Source organism: Mirounga angustirostris, unplaced genomic scaffold (assembly GCF_029215605.1).
Source record: "Mirounga angustirostris isolate CCGP_5_RB_7025 unplaced genomic scaffold, mMirAng1.0.hap1 SCAF_7, whole genome shotgun sequence".
In the NCBI taxonomy this organism is placed as follows: Eukaryota; Metazoa; Chordata; class Mammalia; order Carnivora; family Phocidae; genus Mirounga; species Mirounga angustirostris.
Genome location: NW_026991715.1, coordinates 57,057,234 through 57,078,481, shown reverse-complemented (window position 1 = coordinate 57,078,481; position 21,248 = coordinate 57,057,234). Strand labels below are relative to the sequence as shown.

General features: G+C 35.8%; 1 protein-coding gene across 1 annotated transcript in view; it reads left to right on the top strand.

Moving 5' to 3' along the window:
• The window catches only part of ANKRD31 (ankyrin repeat domain 31), a 142,736-nt gene that overhangs the window by 97,013 nt on the left and 24,475 nt on the right, over positions 1 to 21,248 (top strand). Inside the window, exons 20-22 of the mRNA XM_064596246.1 lie at positions 1,341 to 1,428; positions 7,036 to 7,132; positions 13,797 to 14,796. Coding sequence (XP_064452316.1) covers positions 1,341 to 1,428; positions 7,036 to 7,132; positions 13,797 to 14,796 — 1,185 coding nt within the window. The remainder of the gene's footprint in view (positions 1 to 1,340; positions 1,429 to 7,035; positions 7,133 to 13,796; positions 14,797 to 21,248) is intronic.

The following is a 21,248-nucleotide window of genomic DNA, read 5'->3' as shown; positions in this document are numbered from 1 at the left end:
GCACCAAAAAAATGTTTTCTTTATCCTGACCTGTAGGTAGAGGCTTAGCCAGGGCTCAGATTCAGACCTTTAGTTTGCTTTTATAGACATTCATTGTAAAAAGAGATAAATCTCATTTTGTTTGTTTGTTTTGCATATTTATGTTTTATAGTTCGGCTCTGATGCATTTCATAAATGACAGCAGTGAGATTGCTTTTCCACATAATTGGATGGTTTTATTATGTGCATTTTTCATGTCCCTGTAGGCACCAAAGTAAAATTTCAGGGCAATGTACTTTAGAAGGCTTTGAGGACTATCACATTGTTTAAATGAATGTATATTGAGAATATATTAAAGGATAGGTGATATGAGTCAGTCCATCAGTCTTTGTTTATTGAGCGCCAGCTATATATCCAACAGTGTGGGAACCATTCACAAATATAAAAGCTATGCTCCTGCCTATAAGATGTTATTTTCTTGATAGAGAAATATAATGTGTAAGACATTATATATATTAATGCTAAATTATATACCACCAGAATTCTTAACTAATTCTGAAAAAGGAGAAATTCATATGAATTAGATTAGCCAGAGATTTCATGTATGATACGGGTTTTATATAATAATAAGCGGTACTTATTTGAACTCTTGTGTTTTGCTGGCACTGCCCGAAGCATTTTACATGTGTTACTCTATTCAGGCAAGGAGAGGACAAGTAACATGCTGGAGCCACCAGCTAGGAAGAGGTGAAGTCAGAATTCACACCCAGGCAGTCTAGTTCCAGAATCCACTCCATGATTACTTCTCTCATAAGAAAGATGAATCTGGGCAAAGTAAATTGAAGACATTCTAGGCAGGACAGTCAGGACTAACAAGGGCATGGAAAGGTGGCCTTAATTCCCATTTGTGAATGTTTGAGAGAGTAGTGTTTTGTATTTTTAAGATTATGTGGGAGATTTTAATAGTGTGCAGTGATAGTCATAAAGCCTTAAAGTGTACTTATTGCATATATGTGACCTTTAAATATTATGTGCTGAGTTGTTCTTTTATCACCTACAGCTATAATTATAACAGAAGTCAGTGAGAAATTATGAACCTTTATATGGCTGCTACTCATATATTCTGTTTACCAGGAGTAGATCTGCTACATAAATCAAAATACTTAGGTTTACTTGTTCTCCACAAATACGCAACATTTATAGTTAAGTTTAAACAAAGCATGAATACATTTCGAACATAAAGTGAAATGAGCATTTTAGCAGCACTTTCTTTAGCACTTTTACTGTGCATTTGACAATTGTATATCAGAGAGAAATATCTACCTTCTTGTAATGAAGTTTTTAATGTTTTTATCTGATAGCATCAGACCATCAGTGCCATTTTACAAGATATAGAAGAAAAACAAGAAAATTTACTAGAATTTGAAATAAGAACCCCTGAAGATGCAGGTAAATATGAACCCATACTCAAGTTTGATTATTTCATACATCCAAGGTCATTGCTCCCTCTGCTTCTTAAGGTACAGGTTTATGTCAGAGCTTACTTATGGTGGCTGAAAAGTAACCTTTTTTTTTTTATGTGATAATAAAGTGCCAGGAATGGGCATTATAAGTCATTTATGCAAACCAGGAGTTAGTGTAATTGTTGATCAGGATACTTCTAGTCTCAAGGTATAGCATCAGTAAAATGAGAGGTACTTAGAACCATGATCAGAGATAAGATACTACTGGTGATATGTTTAGATGAAGATGTGGGGAAAAAAGCATAAGATAGTGACTAGAGATGAGATTATGTTACTCCTTAGTTCCTCAGCTTCACCCAACTATGGTAACCTTTAAAAACAGATCAGAAAAGGAATAGGCAGTTGTGACTCAAGTAGGGCAAATCCTCATACCTTTCAGATGAACAGATAGACCAGGTAAATCTCTCACTGCATAGATGTCTTCCTGTTTACAAAACACTAGTGATTCAAAATGGTAAATTTGACTTTGATTTCTAACCTAATAATCTGAATTTCTCAAAATTTCAGTGACTATTTGCAGATCTTTGATAGATCACACTTGTGTTTTCTTGAGTTATGACTTACAAGGTAGAAATTATCTCCTGATAGATGCAGATCTGAATGTTTAAGTAGTTAGCTAAAAAGTAATTTGAAGTATCTTATCAATCTTTTGTGTAACAGGATACAACTATTAGTTCATCTCTTGTCCTAGTCCATACTGTATAGTCTTTATTTTTTTTTTTTTTAAGATTTTATTTATTTATTTATTTGAGAGAGAGAGAGAGAGAAACAGCATGAGAGGGGATAGGGTCAGAGGGAGAAGCAGACTCCCTGACGAGCAGGGAGCCCGATGCGGGACTCGATCCAGGGACTCCAGGATCATGACCTGAGCCGAAGGCAGTCGCTTAACCAACTGAGCCACCCAGGCGCCCAGGAAATAATTTTTTAAAGACTATACAGTATGGGGCGCCTGGGTGGCTCAGTTGGTTAAGCGACTGCCTTCGGCTCAGGTCATGATCCTGGAGTCCTGGGATCGAGTCCCGCATCGGGCTCCCGGCTCGGTGGGGAGCCTGCTTCTCCCTCTGACCCTCCCCCCTCTCATGTGCTCTCTCTTTCTCATTCTCTCTGTCTCAAATAAATAAATAAAATCTAATAAATAAATAAGTATTTCCTTTTAAATTATACCCATTCTGCCTTTCATCTTGGCCTAATACATGGTACATGTTATGATTTGAGGAAAATAATACAAAATAACTTATACCCTCAAATAAATGTGAATAGTTCATATATTTTATTTAGTATTTGTAATATCTTATACACCTAAGGTGAATTTCCTAATTTTATAATTTTTTTATTAAAAAGGCATATAAAGGGGCGCCTGGGTGGCTCAGTCGTTAGGCGTCTGCCTTCGGCTCAGGTCATGATCTTGGAGTCCCTGGATCGAGTCCCGCATCGGGCTCCCTGCTCAGCAGGGAGTCTGCTTCTCCCTCTGACCCTCCCCCTTCTCATGTGCTCTCTCTCATTCTCTCTCTCTCAAATAAATAAATAAATAAATCTTTAAAAAAAAAAAAAGGCATATAAATATACTTCAAAAAATAATAAAGATGAAAAAATATGCTAAAATTACCTACTGTCCCACCACAATATTTGTTTCCTTTCTTTTTCTAAGAATTTAGCTATGCAGTTATACCTCACTAAAATTGTTAAAAACCTAGTTTGGATCATGCCAAATTTGCTATTTTAACATTTTTCCCCCGTAGCTGTTATTCTTAGTGGTGCATAGTATCCTGTTCTGTAAATGTTCCAGGGCTTAATTTTTCCCTTTTTGTTGAGCAAAAAATTTACATTTTTCAAATTTTTGGCTATTCTATAGCATATATTTTTCTTAGGAAATATTAACATAATTGGGGCGCCTGGGTGGCTCAGTCGGTTAAGCGGCTGCCTTTGGCTCAGGTCATGATCTCTGGGTCCTGGGATGGAGCTCTGCATAGGGCTCCCTGCTCGGCGGGGAGCCTGCTTCCCCCTCACCCTCTGCCTGCTACTCCCCCTGCTTGTGTGCTCTCTCTCTCTCTCTGTGTCAAATAAATAAAATCTTAAAAAAAAAAAAAAGAAATATTAACAGAATTGGAACTACTGGGTCAAAAATATATAAACATTTTTAAATCTATTGATTTGTATTGATAAGTTGTTTCATAAAGTATTAGATACTAATTTAATTTGCACTTTCACTGACACACATTAGTGTTTGTTTTCCTTTCACTGCTAACAGCTTCAGTATTTTCATTTAAATTAATTTTAGTAGTTTAATAACAAGAATGCCTAATGCCTCATATTTTCACTTGCCTTATTGATTATTAGTGGTATTTTTCTCTAGTTTTATTTCCTGCTTTGTGAATTGACTATTCCTGTTTGTCTATTAATAAATAGCCATTTTATGTAATCAAGTTATTGACCCCTTTTCTGCCTTAACTGCTGTAAATATGTTTTTCAGCTACTTAACTCTTTTTATGTGTAACGTGTTAATTTATGCTTAAGTACATACATTTTCAAATTCTGTATAGTAAAATGTATCAGCCTTTCCTTTGCTGTTTCTTTTAATGCTTTTAAGATTAGAAACTTTTCTCCCCTCCCCATCCCTATGCTTCATAACTTAATTTAATTCTTTTTAGTCAGGATCCCTTTATTTTCGTCTCACTGCCCGTTTAAGGGAGGAGAGGAAGGCAATGGGACTCTAGAGTTCTTGGCTAGTAACTAAATACTGACTGCATTGACTCCATCAATCCTTGGCAAATGTCTACAACTTAGTCTATTCAGAGCAGTTTTCTGAGGCTGTTCTGAAGCTTCTACCTGGCTTCTGTGTGGCAGGACAGCACATTTTCCTTTCCCTGGCTCCTCTCAGTCTCCTCCTCCTCCTTCTACCCTCCTCCTTACTCCCTCCCTCCTTCCTTCCTCCTTTCTTCCTTCTTTCTTCTTCTTTTTTTTTTTTTGGTGTCCCACCCTATACAGGCTCTTTCTCTGAGGGAGAAGCCATCATAGGACCACAGGGCAGGCTCCACACCAAGTCATCAGGATCCTGGCACTCTGGACCTGTGATTAGAAGGGAGGACAGTTAATTTCTAGCAGCAACTTTCCCTTTCCCCAGCTGTCCAAACGTCCTTCTCTGTAGGGTCTCAACCTCTAGATGTTCAAGGAGGAAGCCAGGTGTGAGTCAATCATCACCTCAAAACAAAGTTACTACTCTCTTCTTGAGAGACTCCCCACCCCCACCCCCGTTAGGCTTGAATAAAGGAGAGAAACCTCGCCTCTCGCTTTGGCTACTCATATTAGAAATTCCCATCCAGTTGAGCAATAGCTCTCTGAAGTATCTTTACAAATTCACCACCTCCGTATTCTGACACCTTCTATATCTTTGATCTGGCTGAGGGATCCAAGAATAATGAATCCCATTGTGTACATTTCTTTGTAAGTTTTTCTTATAGATGTCTTGCATTCACTTGGATATCAGATATCTTTAATGCCTCAACCAAACAGACCAGAAAAATGTTTACTTTGAACATTTTGTATGTTATTTTTTATTAAGTGTTTTAACTCTTTTATTCATTTTTTTTAACTCTTTTATTCATTTGAAATCTCTTCCACACGTGGCACAAGATAAGGATAGAATAGAGTCTCCCACCCCCATATTACTACTCTATTTGCCTCCTCTTATTTGTTGAATAATTTCTGTCATCCTTGTTTTTCTAATGCCTTATTACCATATATTAAAATCTTACACATATTAGGGCAATTTCTAAGTTTTCTCTAAGATATCAATGATTAATGTATCTGGTAAATAAGTATATAGTATCAAGTTAATGTAGAATTTTTTTTTTGAAGATTTTATTTATTTATTTGAGAGAGAGAGCGCACAAGCAGAGGGAAAAGCAGGCTCCCTGCTGAGCAAGGAGCCCGATGTAGGACTTGATCCCAGGACCCTGGGATCATGACTTGAGCCAAAGGCAGATGCTTAACTGACTGAGCCACCCAGGTATCCCTAATGTAAAATTCTTTATATCTTTTTTTATAGAAACATATAGAATCTTCTAGGTTACTATGATAATGTTATTTTTACCTGTGATTTAAATTTCAGTTAGAAAAACCCAATGTGGGTGCCTGGGTGGCTCAGTTGGTTAAGTGTCTGCCTTCAGCTCAGGTCATGATCCCAGGGTCCTGAAATTGAGTCCCGCATAGGGCTCCCTACTCAGCAGGGAGTCTGCTACTCCCTCTCCCTCTGCCCCTCCCCCTGCTTGTGCTCTCTCTCTCTCAAATAAATGAATAAAATCTTGAAAAAAAAAAAAACCCAATGTGACAGGGTACATAGTATGAACATCTTTTATTAAATAATGTCAAATCTGCCAAACAAATTTATATCTAAATTTTTCGTGATCATCTATATTTCCCCCCTTTTTTGGCACATGCATCATATGAAATTAATCCTCAGTCATAGTATTAACAAGACAGAAACTACTCTGGGAACACTGACTATACTGATCAAATTATTTGTCTGATTTGCAAAGGGAACAAATTCCTACTCTGAACTTGATTTCATTTCCCACCACTGATTTTCTCTAGTTAAATTATCTAGAAAAATATGCATTGGTCTAAAAAAATTAGGAAAAAACTTAAGAAACAAAGCCAAAGCTGAAATAAATAACAAGTAACTTAAAAGAGGTAAAATGTATTCATCTAAGCCTTTCCATTTGCTGCTTGGGAATCTGAATTTGGACATAATTGACGTTTATGTGTAAATCTTGTGGATTTGTGATGGGTGAGGGAGGTCATGATGCCTTTAATTAGGAAGTAGTGGAAGAAAGTAAGAAAATTTTAAGTAATTATTGTAAAAGTAATTTTATATACTGCATCTTTAAGTAACCTAGATATCATATAGTCCTATCTAAGTGTTAAGTGTAGAGAACAAAAACTGATAGCATCCTTCTTATTTTTAAGTACATATAATATATAGTTACATATAATATAAATATATAGAATAATACATTAAATATATTAAAAACTTTTACACACACAAATAAACACACTGCTACCAAAGTATTAATGGTAGTCTCTTTTGTGGAGTGAAAGAAGAGGAGAAGCAGGGGGTTATTTTTCTTCTGTGTTAACATTCATGTTGTTTGAAAAATTTTTTTACAATGTATTCCTTTTATATTTTAAAAAGTAATTTTAACAAAATATTTATTTTCCTATTTATCTTTCTTTACTAACCTCTTCTCACAGATAAGGAAGGTGACCATAGAGGTCATTTGACATGTCCAAGCTCTCAAAGTTTAGTGGAGTAGCAGGATTAGAACTCAGGCTGGCCTGCTGTATTCGGGGTACTTTCACAGGGTGGCATAGTTCAGTAAGCCTTGATTTATATATCTGGGCCACTGATATTAGGGAGCAGGATAGGGAAGTAATGGCTTTTTAAGAGTAACAGTAAGGCTGAGTCCTGTGTGATCAAATTTAACGTTTACTATCTCGCATTTAACTGACTTTTTTTTTATTACCGTGTTTCCAGAACAATACATTGAAAAGATGTTAGAGATAAAAGAGATTATGGATAATGTGCTTGCCAAACAGAAAGCAGAAAGGGATGATCTGGCTAAAAAATACAGGTGAGTGAAAAAAATAGGAATGCTTTAGAGTTTTCATAATTTATCCCTTTTTAGGTATAATAGTTAGATCTAGAATTTCTTAAGAGTACAAATGTTGTTTAGGACCAAAGAATGACTTTATGAGGTCATCTAATCTATTACCTCCATGGGGAATTGTACTTCCCAGAAAGATATTTTTCTATTTTATTACTTGAAATATTCAGAAAAAGACATTTTAGTATCTTTTTAAAAAATATTTTTTATTAACATAATGTATTATTTGTTTCAGAGGTATAGGTCTGTGATTAAACAGTCTTACACAATTCACAGCGCTCACCGTAGCAAATACCCTCCCCAGTGTCCATCACCCAATCACCCCATCCCTCCTACCCCTCTCCACTCCAGCAACCATCAGTTTGTTTCCTGAGAGATCGCTTCTCGGCCTTTTGGCTAAGATCAAGTGTAGTTTGTTTCCTGAGATTAAGAGTCTCTTATGGTTTGTCTCCCTCTCTGGTTTCATCTTGTTTCATTTTTCCCTTCCTTCCCCTATGATCCTCTGTCTTGTTTCTCAAATTCTATATATCACTGAGAACATATGAAAATTGTCTTTCTCTGATTGACTTATTTCACTTAGCTTAATACCTTCTAGTTCCATCCACGTCATTGCAAATGGCAAGATTTCGTTTTTTCTATGGCTGCATAATATTCCATTGTGTATATATGCCACATCTTCTTTATCCATTTGTCTATTGAAGGGCTCCTCGGCTCTTTCCATAGTTTGGCTATTGTGGACGTTGGTGCTGTAAACATTGGGGTGCACGTGCCCTTTCAGATCCTACATTTGTATCTTTGGGGTAAATCCCTAGTAGTCTAGTTGCTGGGTCGTAGGGTAGCGCAATTTTCAACTTTCTGAGGAACCTCCATACTGTTTTCCAGAGTGGCTACATCAGCTTGCATTCCCACCAATAGTGTAGGAGGGTTCCCCTTTCTCCCCATCCTCGCCAACATCTGTCGTTTCCTGACTTGTTAATTTTAGCCATTCTGACTGGTGTGAGGTGGTATCTCATTGAGGTTTTGATTTGTAGTTCCCTGATGCCAAGTGATGTTGAGCACTTTTTGATGTGTCTGTTGGTCATTTGGATGTCTTCTTTGCAGAAATGTCTGTTCATGTCTTCTGCCCATTGCTCGATTGGATTATTTTGTTCTTTGGGTGTTGAGTTTGATAAGCTCTTTATAGATTTTGGATACTAGCCCTTTATCTGATACGTCATTTGCAAATATCTTTTCCCATTCTGTCGGTTGTCTTTTCATTTTGTTGACTGTTTCCTTTGCTGTGCAAAAGCTTTTAATCTTGGGTGCCTGGGTGGCTCAGTTGGTTAAGCATCTGCCTTCGGCTCAGGTCATGATCCCAGGGTCCTGGGATCGAGTCCCGCATTGGGCTCCCTGCTCAGCGGGGAGCCTGCCTCTCTCTCTCTCTCTGTCTCTTATGAATAAATAAATAAAATCTTTAAAAAAAAAAAAAAGTTTTTAATCTTGATGAAGTCCCAATAGTTCATTTTTGCCCTTGCTTCCCTTGCCTTTGGGGATGTTTCTAGGAAGAAGTTGCTATGGCTGAGGTTGAAGAGGTCGCTCCCTGTGTTCTTCTCAAGGATTTTGATGGATTCCTGTCTCACATTTAGGTCTTTCATCCATTTTGAGTCTATTTTTGTGTGTGGTGTAAGAAATCGGTCCAGTTTCATTCTGCATGTGACTGTCCAATTTTCCCAACACCATTTGTTGAAGAGACTTTTTTTCCATTGGATATTCTTTCCTGCTTTGTCGAAGATTAGTTGACCATAGAGTTGAGGGTCCATTTCTGGGTTCTCTGTTCTGTTCCATGGATCTGTTTCTGTTTTTGTGCCAATACCATACTGTCTTGATGATGACAGCTTTGTAATAGAGCTGGAAGTCCGGAATTGTGATGCCACCCGCTTTGCTTTGCTTTGCTTTTTCAACATTCCTCTGGCTATTCGGAATAGCCAGAGGAATATGGAAATATATTCAGTATTTTTTTATTTCTTTTTTTTTAAAAGATTTTATTTATTTGACAGAGAAAGAGACACAGCAAGAGAGGGAACACAAGCAGGGGGAGTGGGAGAGGGAGAAGTAGGCTTCCCATGGAACAGGGAGCCCGATGCGGGACTCGATCCCAGGACTCTGGGATCATGACCTGAGCCAAAGGCAGACGCTTAACGACTGAGCCACCCAGGCACCTAGTATTTTTCAATTTCTATTGAAATTTATATTCCATATAAATTTTAAGATTATTTGTTCCATTTCTTTGAAAAAAGTTGATGGTATTTTGATAAGGAATGCATTAAATGTGTAGATTGCTCTAGGTAGCATAGACATTTTCACAATATTTGTTCTTTCAATCCGTGAGCATGGAACATTTTTCCATTTCTTTGTGTCTTCCTCAGTTTCTTTCATGAGTATTCTACAGTTTTCTGAGTACAGATTCTTTGCCTCTTTGGTTAGATTTATTCCTAGGTATCTTATGGTTTTGGGTGCAATTGTAAATGGGATCAACTCCTTAATATCTCTTTCTTCTGTCTTATTGTTGGTGTATAGAAATGCCAGCAATTTCTGTGCATTGATTTTATATCCTGCCACTTGACTGAATTCCTGTTGAGTTCTAGCAGTTTGGGGTGGAGTCTTTTGGGTTTTCCACATGAAGTATCGTATCATCTGCAAAGAGGGAGAGTTTGACTTCTTCTTTGCCGATTCGGATGCCTTTTATTTCTTTTTGTTGTCTGATTGCTGAGGCTAGGACTTCTAGTACTATGCTGAATAGCAGTGGTGGTAGTGGACATCCCTCCATGTTCCTGACCTTAGGGGAAAAGCTCTCAGTTTTTCCCCAATGAGAATGATATTCGCTGTGGGTTTTTCATAGATGGCTTTTATGATATTGAGGTATGTACCCTCTATCCCTACACTGTGAAGAGTTTTATTCAAGAAAGGATGCTGTACTTTGTCAAATGCTTTTTCTGCACCTATTGAGAGGATCATATGGTTCTTGTTCTTTCTTTTATTAATGTATTATATCACATTGATTTGTGGATGTTGAACCAACCTTGCAGCCCAGAAATAAATCCCACTTGGTCGTGGTGAATAATCCTTTTAATGTACTGTTGGATCCTATTGGCTAGTATTTTGGTGAGAATTTTTACATCCATGTTCGTCAGGGATATTGGTCTGTATTTCTCCTTTTTTTTTTTTTTAAAGATTTATTTATTTATTTGAGAGAGAGAGACAGAGAGTACATGAGTGGGGGAGGGTCAGAGGGAGAAGCAGGTTCCTCGCTGAGCAGGGAGCCTGATGCGGGACTCGATCCCGGGACTCCGGGATCATGACCTGAGCCGAAGGCAGTCGCCCAGCCAGCTGAGCCACCCAGGCGCCCTATTTCTCCTTTTCAATGGGGTCTTTGTCTGGTTTTGGGATCAAGGCATTGCTGACCTCATAAAATGAGTTTGGAAGTTTTCCTTCCATTTCTATTTTTGGAACAGTTTCAGAAGAACAAGTATTAATTCTGCTTTAAATGTTTGGTAGAATTCCCCTGGGAAGCCATCTGGCCCTGGACTCTTGTTTGTTGGGAGATTTTTGATTACTCCTTCAATTTCCTTACTGGTTATGGGTCTGTTCAGGTTTTCTATTTCTTCCTGGTTCAGTTTTGGTAGTTTATACATCTCTAGGAATGTATCCATTTCTTCCAGATTATCTAATTTGCTGGCATATAGTTGCTCATAATATGTTCTTATAATTGTATTTCTTTGGTGTTGGTTGTGATCTCTCCTCTTTCATTCGTGATTTTATTTATTTGGGTCCTTTAAGACATCTTAGTATCTTAAAAAGTTGTCTACAGCCAAGAATTTTATGAAAATGTCTCTAGTCATGAATCCCCAAAATAAATTTCTTTCTGTAGTGAACTCAGATTTTTTACATTACAAATTTTTATTTTGCTATCACAAATGTCGTCTTTCCAAGCAGTGTAACCATGTATATTATTTAGTTTTGTGTATTTCTAAACTTCTTAGAGTTTTTAAGAGGTTTCATCTTGATGATATTGGTTATATATTGCTTTTTGTCCTTTTCTTGAGAAAGATGTGTTATACGCAACTAATGAATCATTGAACACTACATCAAAAACTAATGATGTACTATATGCTGGCTAATTGAACATAATAATAAAAAAAGAAAAATGTTGGGCGCCTGGGTGGCTCAGTCGGTTAAGCGACTGCCTTCGGCTCAGGTCATGATCCTGGAGTCTCGGGATCGAGTCCCACATCGGGCTCCCTGCTCAGCGGGGGGTCTGCTTCCCCCTCTGCCCTCTCCCTCTCGTGCTCTCTGTCTCTCATTCTCTCTCAAATAAATAAATAAAATCTTTAAAGAAAAAGAAAAATGTTATATATTTTTTTCTTGTTTGGGCATTATTTTTATTAGTTTTTTATAGACTTAGCTATATATGCCTCTTCTTTTCTCAATGATGAGAACTTTTAAGATTTACTCTCTTAGCAACTTTCAAATATACAATACAGTATTATTAACTATAATCACCATGCTGTACATTATATCCCCATGACTTACCTATTATATTACTAGATATTTGTACCTTTTGGCTCCCTTCACCCATTTCACCCACCCTCCACCTTCCACCTCTGGCAACCACCAAACTGTTCTCTGTATCTGTGGGTTCAGTTTTTTGTGGTTTTTTAGATTGCACATATAAGTGAGACCATACAGTATTTGTTTTTCTGTTTCTGACTTATTTCACCTAATATAATGCTCTCAACGTCTGTGCATATTGTCAAAAATGGGAGGATTTCTTTCTTTTTCATGGCTGAATAATATTTCTGTGTGTGTGTGTGTGTGTGTATGTACGTACATACCACATTTTATTTATTTATCCTTTGATGGACATGTAGGTTGTTTCCATGTCTTGGCTATTTTTAATAATGCTGCTGTGAATATGGGATTGTAGATACCTTTTTGACATTATTTATTCACATGTGCTCTTTCTAATTTCCTTTATATTCTTGTAAACATTTGACATCTATTGCATATTCAATTTTTTTTCTGAACTTATTTAAAAATCAGTTTCCTGTTTTCATTTATAAATCTTCTGTCTTCATTTTGCTTTTCTCTCCAGTGAATAAGTATCACAAATTCATGTCTATTTCCTATTTTCCTATCAGTATAATGCAAGTGAGCTTAAAAGACCTATAGGTGGGTAATTGACTGCAGGATATTTTCTAGAAGGCTTTGGAGAAGGCTAGCTTCTATTTTCTTTTATGTCCTATGATTAACAATATACCAAGAATTTTGGAAAGTTCTTGATCAGTTGGGTTTGTAGGTGTGTAAATCCTTATTAATATTGCTATAAGACTTAAAATCTTGTAATCTGAAATGCACTTTTATTTTTCTATCTGAACTCTGTTTTAAATGTGATATTACTAATTTTTTTCTTTCTCCTCTATCCAGCTTCTTGCATTTTATGCTACTAGTTGTTTGCTTATCTAACTTCTTCTGCTGCTTCTTCCACTTACATCTGCTACTCACTTTAACATCCATTCTGCTTGGAATTCAATACTAACAACTCTAAACTGCGATAGGAGAGACAGATATCTATACTATTGCTGTCCCTTAAAGCAGCTGCTTAAGGGCGATCCCTGAGGGTCCCTGAGACCATTTAAAGGGGTGTGTGAAGTCAAAACTATTTTTATAATAAAACTGAGATGTTATTTGCCTTTTTGGCTCACATTCTCTCATGAGTGTGTAATGGAATTTTCTAGAGGCCACATGAACTGTGATAACATCATTATTCTAATAGCTAACGGAATGTATGCTTGTATATTCTTGTGTTTTAAAATTTTCTGTTTTATTTTCTAAAACAGTAAATATTAATAGATATACCCATATAAACAAAAGCCCTTTGGGTTCCTCAAAAATTTTTAAGAGTATAAAAAAGTCATAAGACCAAAAAGTTTGAGAATTACTGGAAACAAAGAGTCTAGTATCCTGAAGGTCACTGTAGAATAGGTGGGTATAACCAAAAGAAAAAGGTGTATGGATCAGCCATTTTCTCTCAAAATCAAGCCCCTTATAGTCACACAGGATAATGTTTATCTGGGTGGTCCCTCTCTCTGTACAGCCTTAAAGTATAATTACAGTAATTACTTGATGGACTAACATTTCTCAGGTCTAGCCTAGGTATTACTCACAAAACAGTCTCACTTCTCCCTAGCTCTAAGGGAACTTAAGTGGAACTTATTCCTAAATGTTACTTCCTGATACACCTTTCCACTATAAAGAGGTAAGCAAACTCCAGATTTAAAGAATGGTATTCCTCCTTGGCCATCAGTTGTTACCTTCCAACTAAACAACGCCAGTTTTGTTTTTCAGAGCTGACTCACAACTGGTAAATAATGTAAATATGGATAACCACACCATCACCTCTATGAAAAGGCAGTCTTATTCACCTTAAGAGTCATTTCCCTCTCAGAGGAAATTCATTGCAAAAATAGACTCTTGTGTACTTTGGCCTAATTAAATTTAAATTGAGACAAAGTATCTTTAAAATCTAAATGACTACTAAAAAAAAGTTTTCTACTGTTTTTGTATTTTTTTCTCTTTCTGTTTCTTTCTCTAGGGTGTCCGTAGAATCATTTAAGCAAGGAGTCCTGAGAGAACAACTGGCTAACTTGGCCACAAGACAGAAGAACCTTTTAGTTGTGGCAAAAAAACAGAAAAAAATTAGCCAGAAAATTCAAAACTATAAAAACATTACATCTCTGTCTGGTCCTAGTTTGAGGAATCTGCCATCCAGCTCAGAAATCACTAGTGAAAAGGACAGCCAAGAGCTTACCAGTCTGGAAAATTCATTGCAGCCCCAATCAGGTTCACTTTCTCCTGTAGGCCCTATTTGTGGAAGCATGCAAGAAACACAGTTGTCTCTGGATATGTGGAATGGCAGCCAAAATACCAACACTTGTGTAAACTCAGAAACAGTGAGAAGAGAAGAATTTTCTGGAAATGAACTGAATTCTAAACAAAATGTCAATGACTGTACCTTGGATGGGTTATCAAAATCCAGACATTCAGATGGTAGTAAGAAGATTAAATTACCATCCCAACCTGTTGCCTTTATTACTCAAGAAGAACATTCGCAAAAAGAAAATGATCTTATAGAAACTCCAGCCAAAGGGCACAAATCCTATAGTAGTCCTTCAGCAGTAACTAGTACATTAAATATTTCAGAGACTACAAGCATACTTGCTGAAAATGATGCCCATCCATCGACTTTTATTTGCGATCAGGCTCCTACCAGTTGTGATCCAAAAAGAAGGAAGAGGAAAATAGCTTCCCAGCAACAACCTAGGGGGACATTAGAATCCCTGGCACATCAAGGGACTGATGCCTTAGGCAGCAGCAGTACTGGGTATCAGACGAAATCGTATCTTAAAAAATCAGCTTTTGCTGTTCCCCATGCTAGTGACAGTCAGAACTCCTCTTCCTCTGGGTGTGGCTGTCAACGTACGATGAGAAAGCCTTTAAACTACAGCACTAGGAAGAAATGTATGCAGATAAAGGATCTGATATTACTTGGAAGAATTAATCCAGGAAATAACATTCTGGAATTCAAAACACAGGTATCCTATTTTTTTTCTCTAAAATCATGTAATTTTATAAATAAGTTAATAAAGGTTGCTCTCAAAAAGTGTAGGCTTTTAGCTCTAACTAGAGAAATAGTGTTTGGCTGGACTTCTTTTTTTTTTTTTTTTTTTTTTAAGATTTATTTATTTATTTGAGAGAGCGAGAATGAGAGAGAGTACATGAGAGGGGGAGGGTCAGAGGGAGAAGCAGGCTCCCCGCTGAGCAGGGAGTCCGATGCGGGACTCGATCCCGGGACCCTGGGATCATGACCTGAGCCGAAGGCAGAGGCTTAACCAACTGAGCCACCCAGGCGCCCCTTGGCTGGGCTTCTTGAATGAAGGGATATGCCACTATGTTCTTAGTGAGTGAAATCATGTTTTTAGGATTGCTCTATACATTTTGGCCACAAGCACCTTTGGGCTCTGAGGACAGAATTAGTCAATTATATTGACTCAGGAAGGATTTAAGAACAGCATAAACATAATAAATTGGAGCTTTCTTTGGTTTCAGAGTTTAGAGAATTACTGCATACTGCTAAAGCTTCCCCTGATAAGGGATAGGAATAAATTCCTCTTCCATAGGAGCTCAATTTAGAAACAAGAAGTAACTTGGAATTTGGATAAATCTGACTCAATTAAAACAATATCACATAATGCATAAAAATAGAAAAGGAAAAAAATTTTTCTACTAGAAATACCTACAAAAGAGTTTTCCTCTCTCCTTTGCCCACATTCACTTTTTGAAAGAGGAATTCGGAGTGGCAGTGACTGCAGGAGTCCTAGAATGCTTCTTTGCTTAGGGATCACTAGTTGAACAGAAAGCAGTCCTGGCTAACCAGAATTTAATGTGAATGACCACTGTTTCTAGTCCTTCCATTTCTGGTTAATAAGGTTTTTCCTAATAAACTTTACTTATAAGTTAGGAGCAAAAAAAATTAATTTTAAAATTCCAAACAGTAGTGTAAAGACCAAGTTAGTAGCTTGATCTCAGGTCCCTTGATGTTCCTGTTTGCTTGCCTGTCAACCAGTTTATCGTTAAGTAGTACCTACTTCAGATTAGCCAAAGCGACTCAGATTTTAGTTAGTAAATTAGTTATGTTAACTCAGATTTTGACAGTTGTGGCTATTTCTCTGGGTCAGCTATAATAAAATTTCAATATAACTTTTCATATTTTGACTATTTCTTAACAGCTTTATTGAGATATGATTAACATACACTACATGTATTTAAATTATGCAGTTTGACAGATTTTGACATATGTATACACCTGTGAAACCATGACCACAAACAAGGTAATGAACATATCCATCACCCCCAAAAGTTTCTTTTTGCCTTATTGTATACCTCCTTCATACCCCTTTCTTCCCATGCTGAGCTCTAGACAATTACTGTTCTGCTTCTTGTCCCTGTACTTTAGCTTGCATGTCTAAGAATTCTGTAAAAATGGAATTACACCATATGTATTCATTTTTGTCTGGCTTCTTTTTTCTGAACATAATTATTTGAGAATCACCGCCATTAGAGCATATATAAGTAGTTAATTCCTTCTTTATTGTTGTGTAGTGTGTAGAACAAACTACAGTTCATTTGTCATTTCATCTGTGACAGTAGTGTTGGGGCACCTGGGTGGCTCAGTCGGTTAAGCAGCTGACTCTCGGTTTCAGCTCAGGTCATGATCTCAGAGTCATAAGATCGAGCCCTACGTCAGGCTCCATGCTCAATATGGAGTTGACTTATCCCTCTCCCTCCCCCTCTGCCCCTCTCCCTGCTCATGCATGCACACCCACTCTCTCAAATAAATAAATAAAATCTTTTCTAAAAAATCAGGTAGTGTTAGTCCTCCAATTTTGTTCTCCCTTTTCTAAAGTGTTTTGGCTATTCTAGGTCATTTGCAATCCCATATGAATTTTAGAGTGAGTTTTTCAGTTTCTTTTTTTAAAAAAGGGGTGCTATTATTTTTAATGGTATTGAGTTGAATCTGTAATTTTGAGACAAATGACATGCTTTTAGCAATATTAAGTTGTCTAAACCATGAACATGATATAGCTCTTGTTAATTTAGGTCTTCTCTTTTTTTCCCAGCAGTTGTAGAAGTCAATATAAAGGTCTTTCACGTCTTTTATCAGATTTATCCCTAAGTATTTCATGTTTTTGATAGTATTATATATGACATTTTTTAAGTTTTAATTTTTGGTTGTTTATTGCTAATAGGTAGAAATACAATTGTTTTTTGTATTTTGAGATGTTATCATACAACCTTGCTAAACTCACTACTTCCTATAAATTTTTGGAGATTTCATTGGATTCTCTATATAGATGATCATGTTGTCTATAAATAAAGACAGTTTTACTTCTTTCTTTTCCATTGTGAATGCTTTTTATTTCTATTTTGGATGCACTAGCTAAAACCTCCAGTACAGTGTTGAAATAAAATAATAAGATCAAACTTCTATTTTTTTTCCCTAAAACTATGTTTCTTAGAAAAAATTTAGTCTTTCACTGTTAAATACAATGTTAGCTGTAGGTTTTCTCATAAATGCCCTTAATCAGGCTGAGTAAGTTCTTTCTTTTCCTAGTTTCTTGAATGTTTTTATCAGAAGGGGTATTAGATTTTGTCAGATGTTCTTTCCACATATATTGAGATGATCATGTGGATTTTGGTTTGTATTCTATTGATATATTGTATAACATTATTTGATCTTTGGATATTAAACCAACCTTGCATTCCTGGGAAAGCAGACAAATCATACTTGGTCATGGTATATAATTCTTTTTATATGTTGCTGGATTTGGCTTTCTAGTAGGCTGTTGAGGATTTTTACATCCATATTTATTGAAGATATTGATCTGTAGTTTTCTTGTATTTGTCTGGTTTGGTATTAAGGTAATACTTGTCTCACAAAAGTGTTTCTCGTTTTCTATCTTTTGGAATATTGGTAACACAGAATACTGGTTTTAAGTCTTCTTTAAATGTTTGAGAGTAATCAGCAGTGAAGCCATCTGTACTGGGATTTTTTTTCTAGATAGTTTTTTTGTGTTAATTCAGTCTCTTTACTTACAGGTTTTTTCAAATTGTCTCTTCTTGAATCATTTTTGGTAGTTTTTATCTTTCTAGAAATTTGTCTCTTTTATCTTATTTATTGGCATAGAATTCTTGATAGTTTCTCTTGTAATCCTTTTTTATTTCACTTGGTTCAGTAGCAGTGTACCCATTTTCATTGCTGACCTTAAGTAATTTGAGTCTCTTCACTTGTTTTTCTTGGTCAGTCTAGCTAAAACTTTGATTTTGTTAATATTTTCAAAGAATCACTTTTGATTTTACTGATTTTATCTATTGTTTTTCTATTGCCTCTTTTATTTATTTCCACTCTAATATTTATTTCCTTCTTTCTGCATGCTTTGGGTTTAGTTTGCTGTTTTTTTTTCCAGTGTCATCAGTGTAAGTTTAGGTTAATGATTTGAGATTTTTCTTCTTTTTCCATATAGGCATTTACAGCTATAAATTTCCCTTTAATCCACTGCTTTTGCTGCATCCCATAGTTTTTGGTATGTTGTATCTTCGTTTTCATTCATTTCAAGGTATTTTCTAATTTGCCTTTTGATCACCTCTTTAACCCATTAGTTATTTAGGAGTATGTTGTTTGATTTCCACATAACTGTGAGTGTTCCATTTTTTTATTATTAATTTCTAATTTCATTCTGTTGCATTTAGAGAATATACTTAGTATTATTTCAATCCTTTTAAATTTTCTGAGATTTATTTTATGGCTTTACTAGCAGATGGCCCATCCTAAAAAAAGTTCCATGAGCACATGAGAAGAATATTCTTCTCTTGTTAGGAGAAGTTTTTTATAGATGCCTTTTGGGTCTAGTTGGTTTATAGTGCTGCTCAAGTTTTCTCTCTTCTCATTGATCTTCTGCCGTTTGTTCTAGACATTAATGAAAGTGGAGTTGTGTTGTTAATAGAAAACAAAGTGGAGTTCTGTTACTGTTGAATTGTCCATTTCACCCTTCATTTCTGTTAATTTTTGTTTCATGTGTGTCAGTGCTCTTTCATTATGTGCATGTTTGTTTATAATTATATCTTCCTGATGCATTAACCCTCTCCTCATTACAAAATGTCCCTCATTATCTCTAGTAACATTTTTTGTTCTAAAGTCTATTTTGTGTGATAATAGTTATAGCTGCTCCAGTTTTTTTGAGGTTGCTGTTTGCATGATATATCTTTCTCCATCCTTTCATGTTCAATTTACTTGTCTCTTTCAATTTAGTCTGTTTTGTGTATGCACAAATTGCTAAATTGGATCTTGTTTTTTTAACTTAGTCTGACAACCTTTGCCTTTGAGTAGGTTTTTTTAATCCACTCTCATTCAATTAATGTTATTAATATTATTGGATTTATGTCTGCTGTTTTACTTTTGTTTTCAATGTCTCATGTCTTTTTTGTTCCTCTGTACTTCTTTATTACTTTCTTTTGCATTAAGTGAATATTTTCCATTATAGCATTTTAGTTTCTTCAGTGACTTTTTTTCACCGTATTTTTCGAGGTATTTCCATTGTGCTTACCCTAGGACATCTTCACTTATCAGAATCAGCTTCAGATTTATACTAACCTAATTCTAGTGAGACAAAGAATTACACAAAGAAGTGTAATTCCTACATAGCTCTGTCCCTCTTTCCATGATATTATTATTATATGTATTATATATATAAATGTTATAAATGAAACAATTCATTGTTATGATTATGACTTTATTTATCTTGTGATTTGTAAAGAAACAGAAGTAAGCAAGTGTATGTTTATAGATTTTGTTATATTAACCTTCTTATTTACCCTTTCATTTGTTCCTGTGGATTTGAATTACCATCTGGTATCATTCCCTTAGCAAAAGAAAACTTTGCTCCCACCCATCTCCTTTTTGCTATTTCCAAATATGTACATTATATATCTATTGTTTTATATAATTATTTTTTAAATCAGTTAAGAGAAGAAAGGAGAAGAAATATTTGTCCATACTGTCTTTTATAATGTGTAATTACCTTTACTGATGCTATTTGTTTTCTCATGTGGATTCATTTTACCATTTGGGGTCACTTGCTTTCAACGTGAAAAACTTCCTCTGGTATTTCTTATCAGGTATGCTAGCAACAGATTCTCTCCATTTTTGTTTACCTGGGAATGTTTTTATTTAACTTTATTTTTGAAAGGTAGCTTTGCTGGATATAGGATTCTTGGTTGACACTTTTTTCTTTATACCCTTTGAATATGTTATTCCACTGCTTCTGGCCTCCATTGTTTCTGATAAGAAGCCAGCTAGTAATCTTCTTAGGGCTACCTTGTAAGTGATGTCATTTTTCTCTTGCTTCTTTCAATATTTTCTCATTGTCTTTGACTTTCAGCATGTATCTGTTTATGAATTTTTTCATGTTTATCCTACTTGGAAGTCACTGAGCCTCCTTCTGAAAATACAGATTAATGTTTTTCAGTAAATTTGAGAAGTTTTCAGCCATTATTTTTTCAAGTATGTTTTCTGTTCCTTTTTCTCTCTCTTGTCCTTCTAGTACTCCCATTATGCATATGTTAATGTGTTTAATGATGTCCCACATTTCTGTGAGGCCTTTTCATTTTTCTACATCCTTTTTTCTTTCTGTTCTTCAGCCTTCATAATCTTTGTTGATCCTTCAGGTTTATTAATTCTTTCTTCTGACATCATGAATCTGTTGAACCCCTCTAGTAAATTTTTCATTTCAGTTATTATACTTTTCAAGTCCATAACTTCTATTTGGTTCTTTTTTATAAATTCTGTCTCTTTATTGATATTCTATCTTTGATATGACACTATCATCATACCTTCCTTTACTTCTTTATTTATAGTTTCTTTTCATTATTTTAACATTTTTATAATGACTGTTTAGAAGTCTTTGTTAAGGGGCACCTGGGTGGCTCCGTCGTTAAGCGTCTGCCCTCGGCTCAGGTCATGATCTTGGGGTCCTGGGATCGAGCCCTGCATTGGGCTTCCTGCTTGGCAGGAAGCCTGCTTCTCCCTCTCCCACTCCCCCTGCTTGTGTTCCCTCTCTAGCTGTGTCTCTCTCTGTCAAATAAATAAATAAAATCTTTTTTTAAAAAAAAGTCTTTATTAAATCCAACATTTAGTCATTCTCACAGATGTTTTCTGTTGCTTTATTTGTTTTGATGTATGTGTCATAGTTTCCTGTTTTTCCACATGTCAGTTTTTGGTTGGAACTGGACATCTTATATATTTTGAAAGATGTAGCAACTCTGTGTACTGGCCCCCACCTTCTCTTAGGCTTGTTGTTGTTATGTGCCTGCTTATTTAGTTATTGGCTAGATTGTTTTAGTGGAGGTTATTTTTCCCTACTATAGTGTTAAACTTTTGATACTGTACCACATAGACTGAGACCTTGGCAGGTCTCTCTTTGACTGTCTC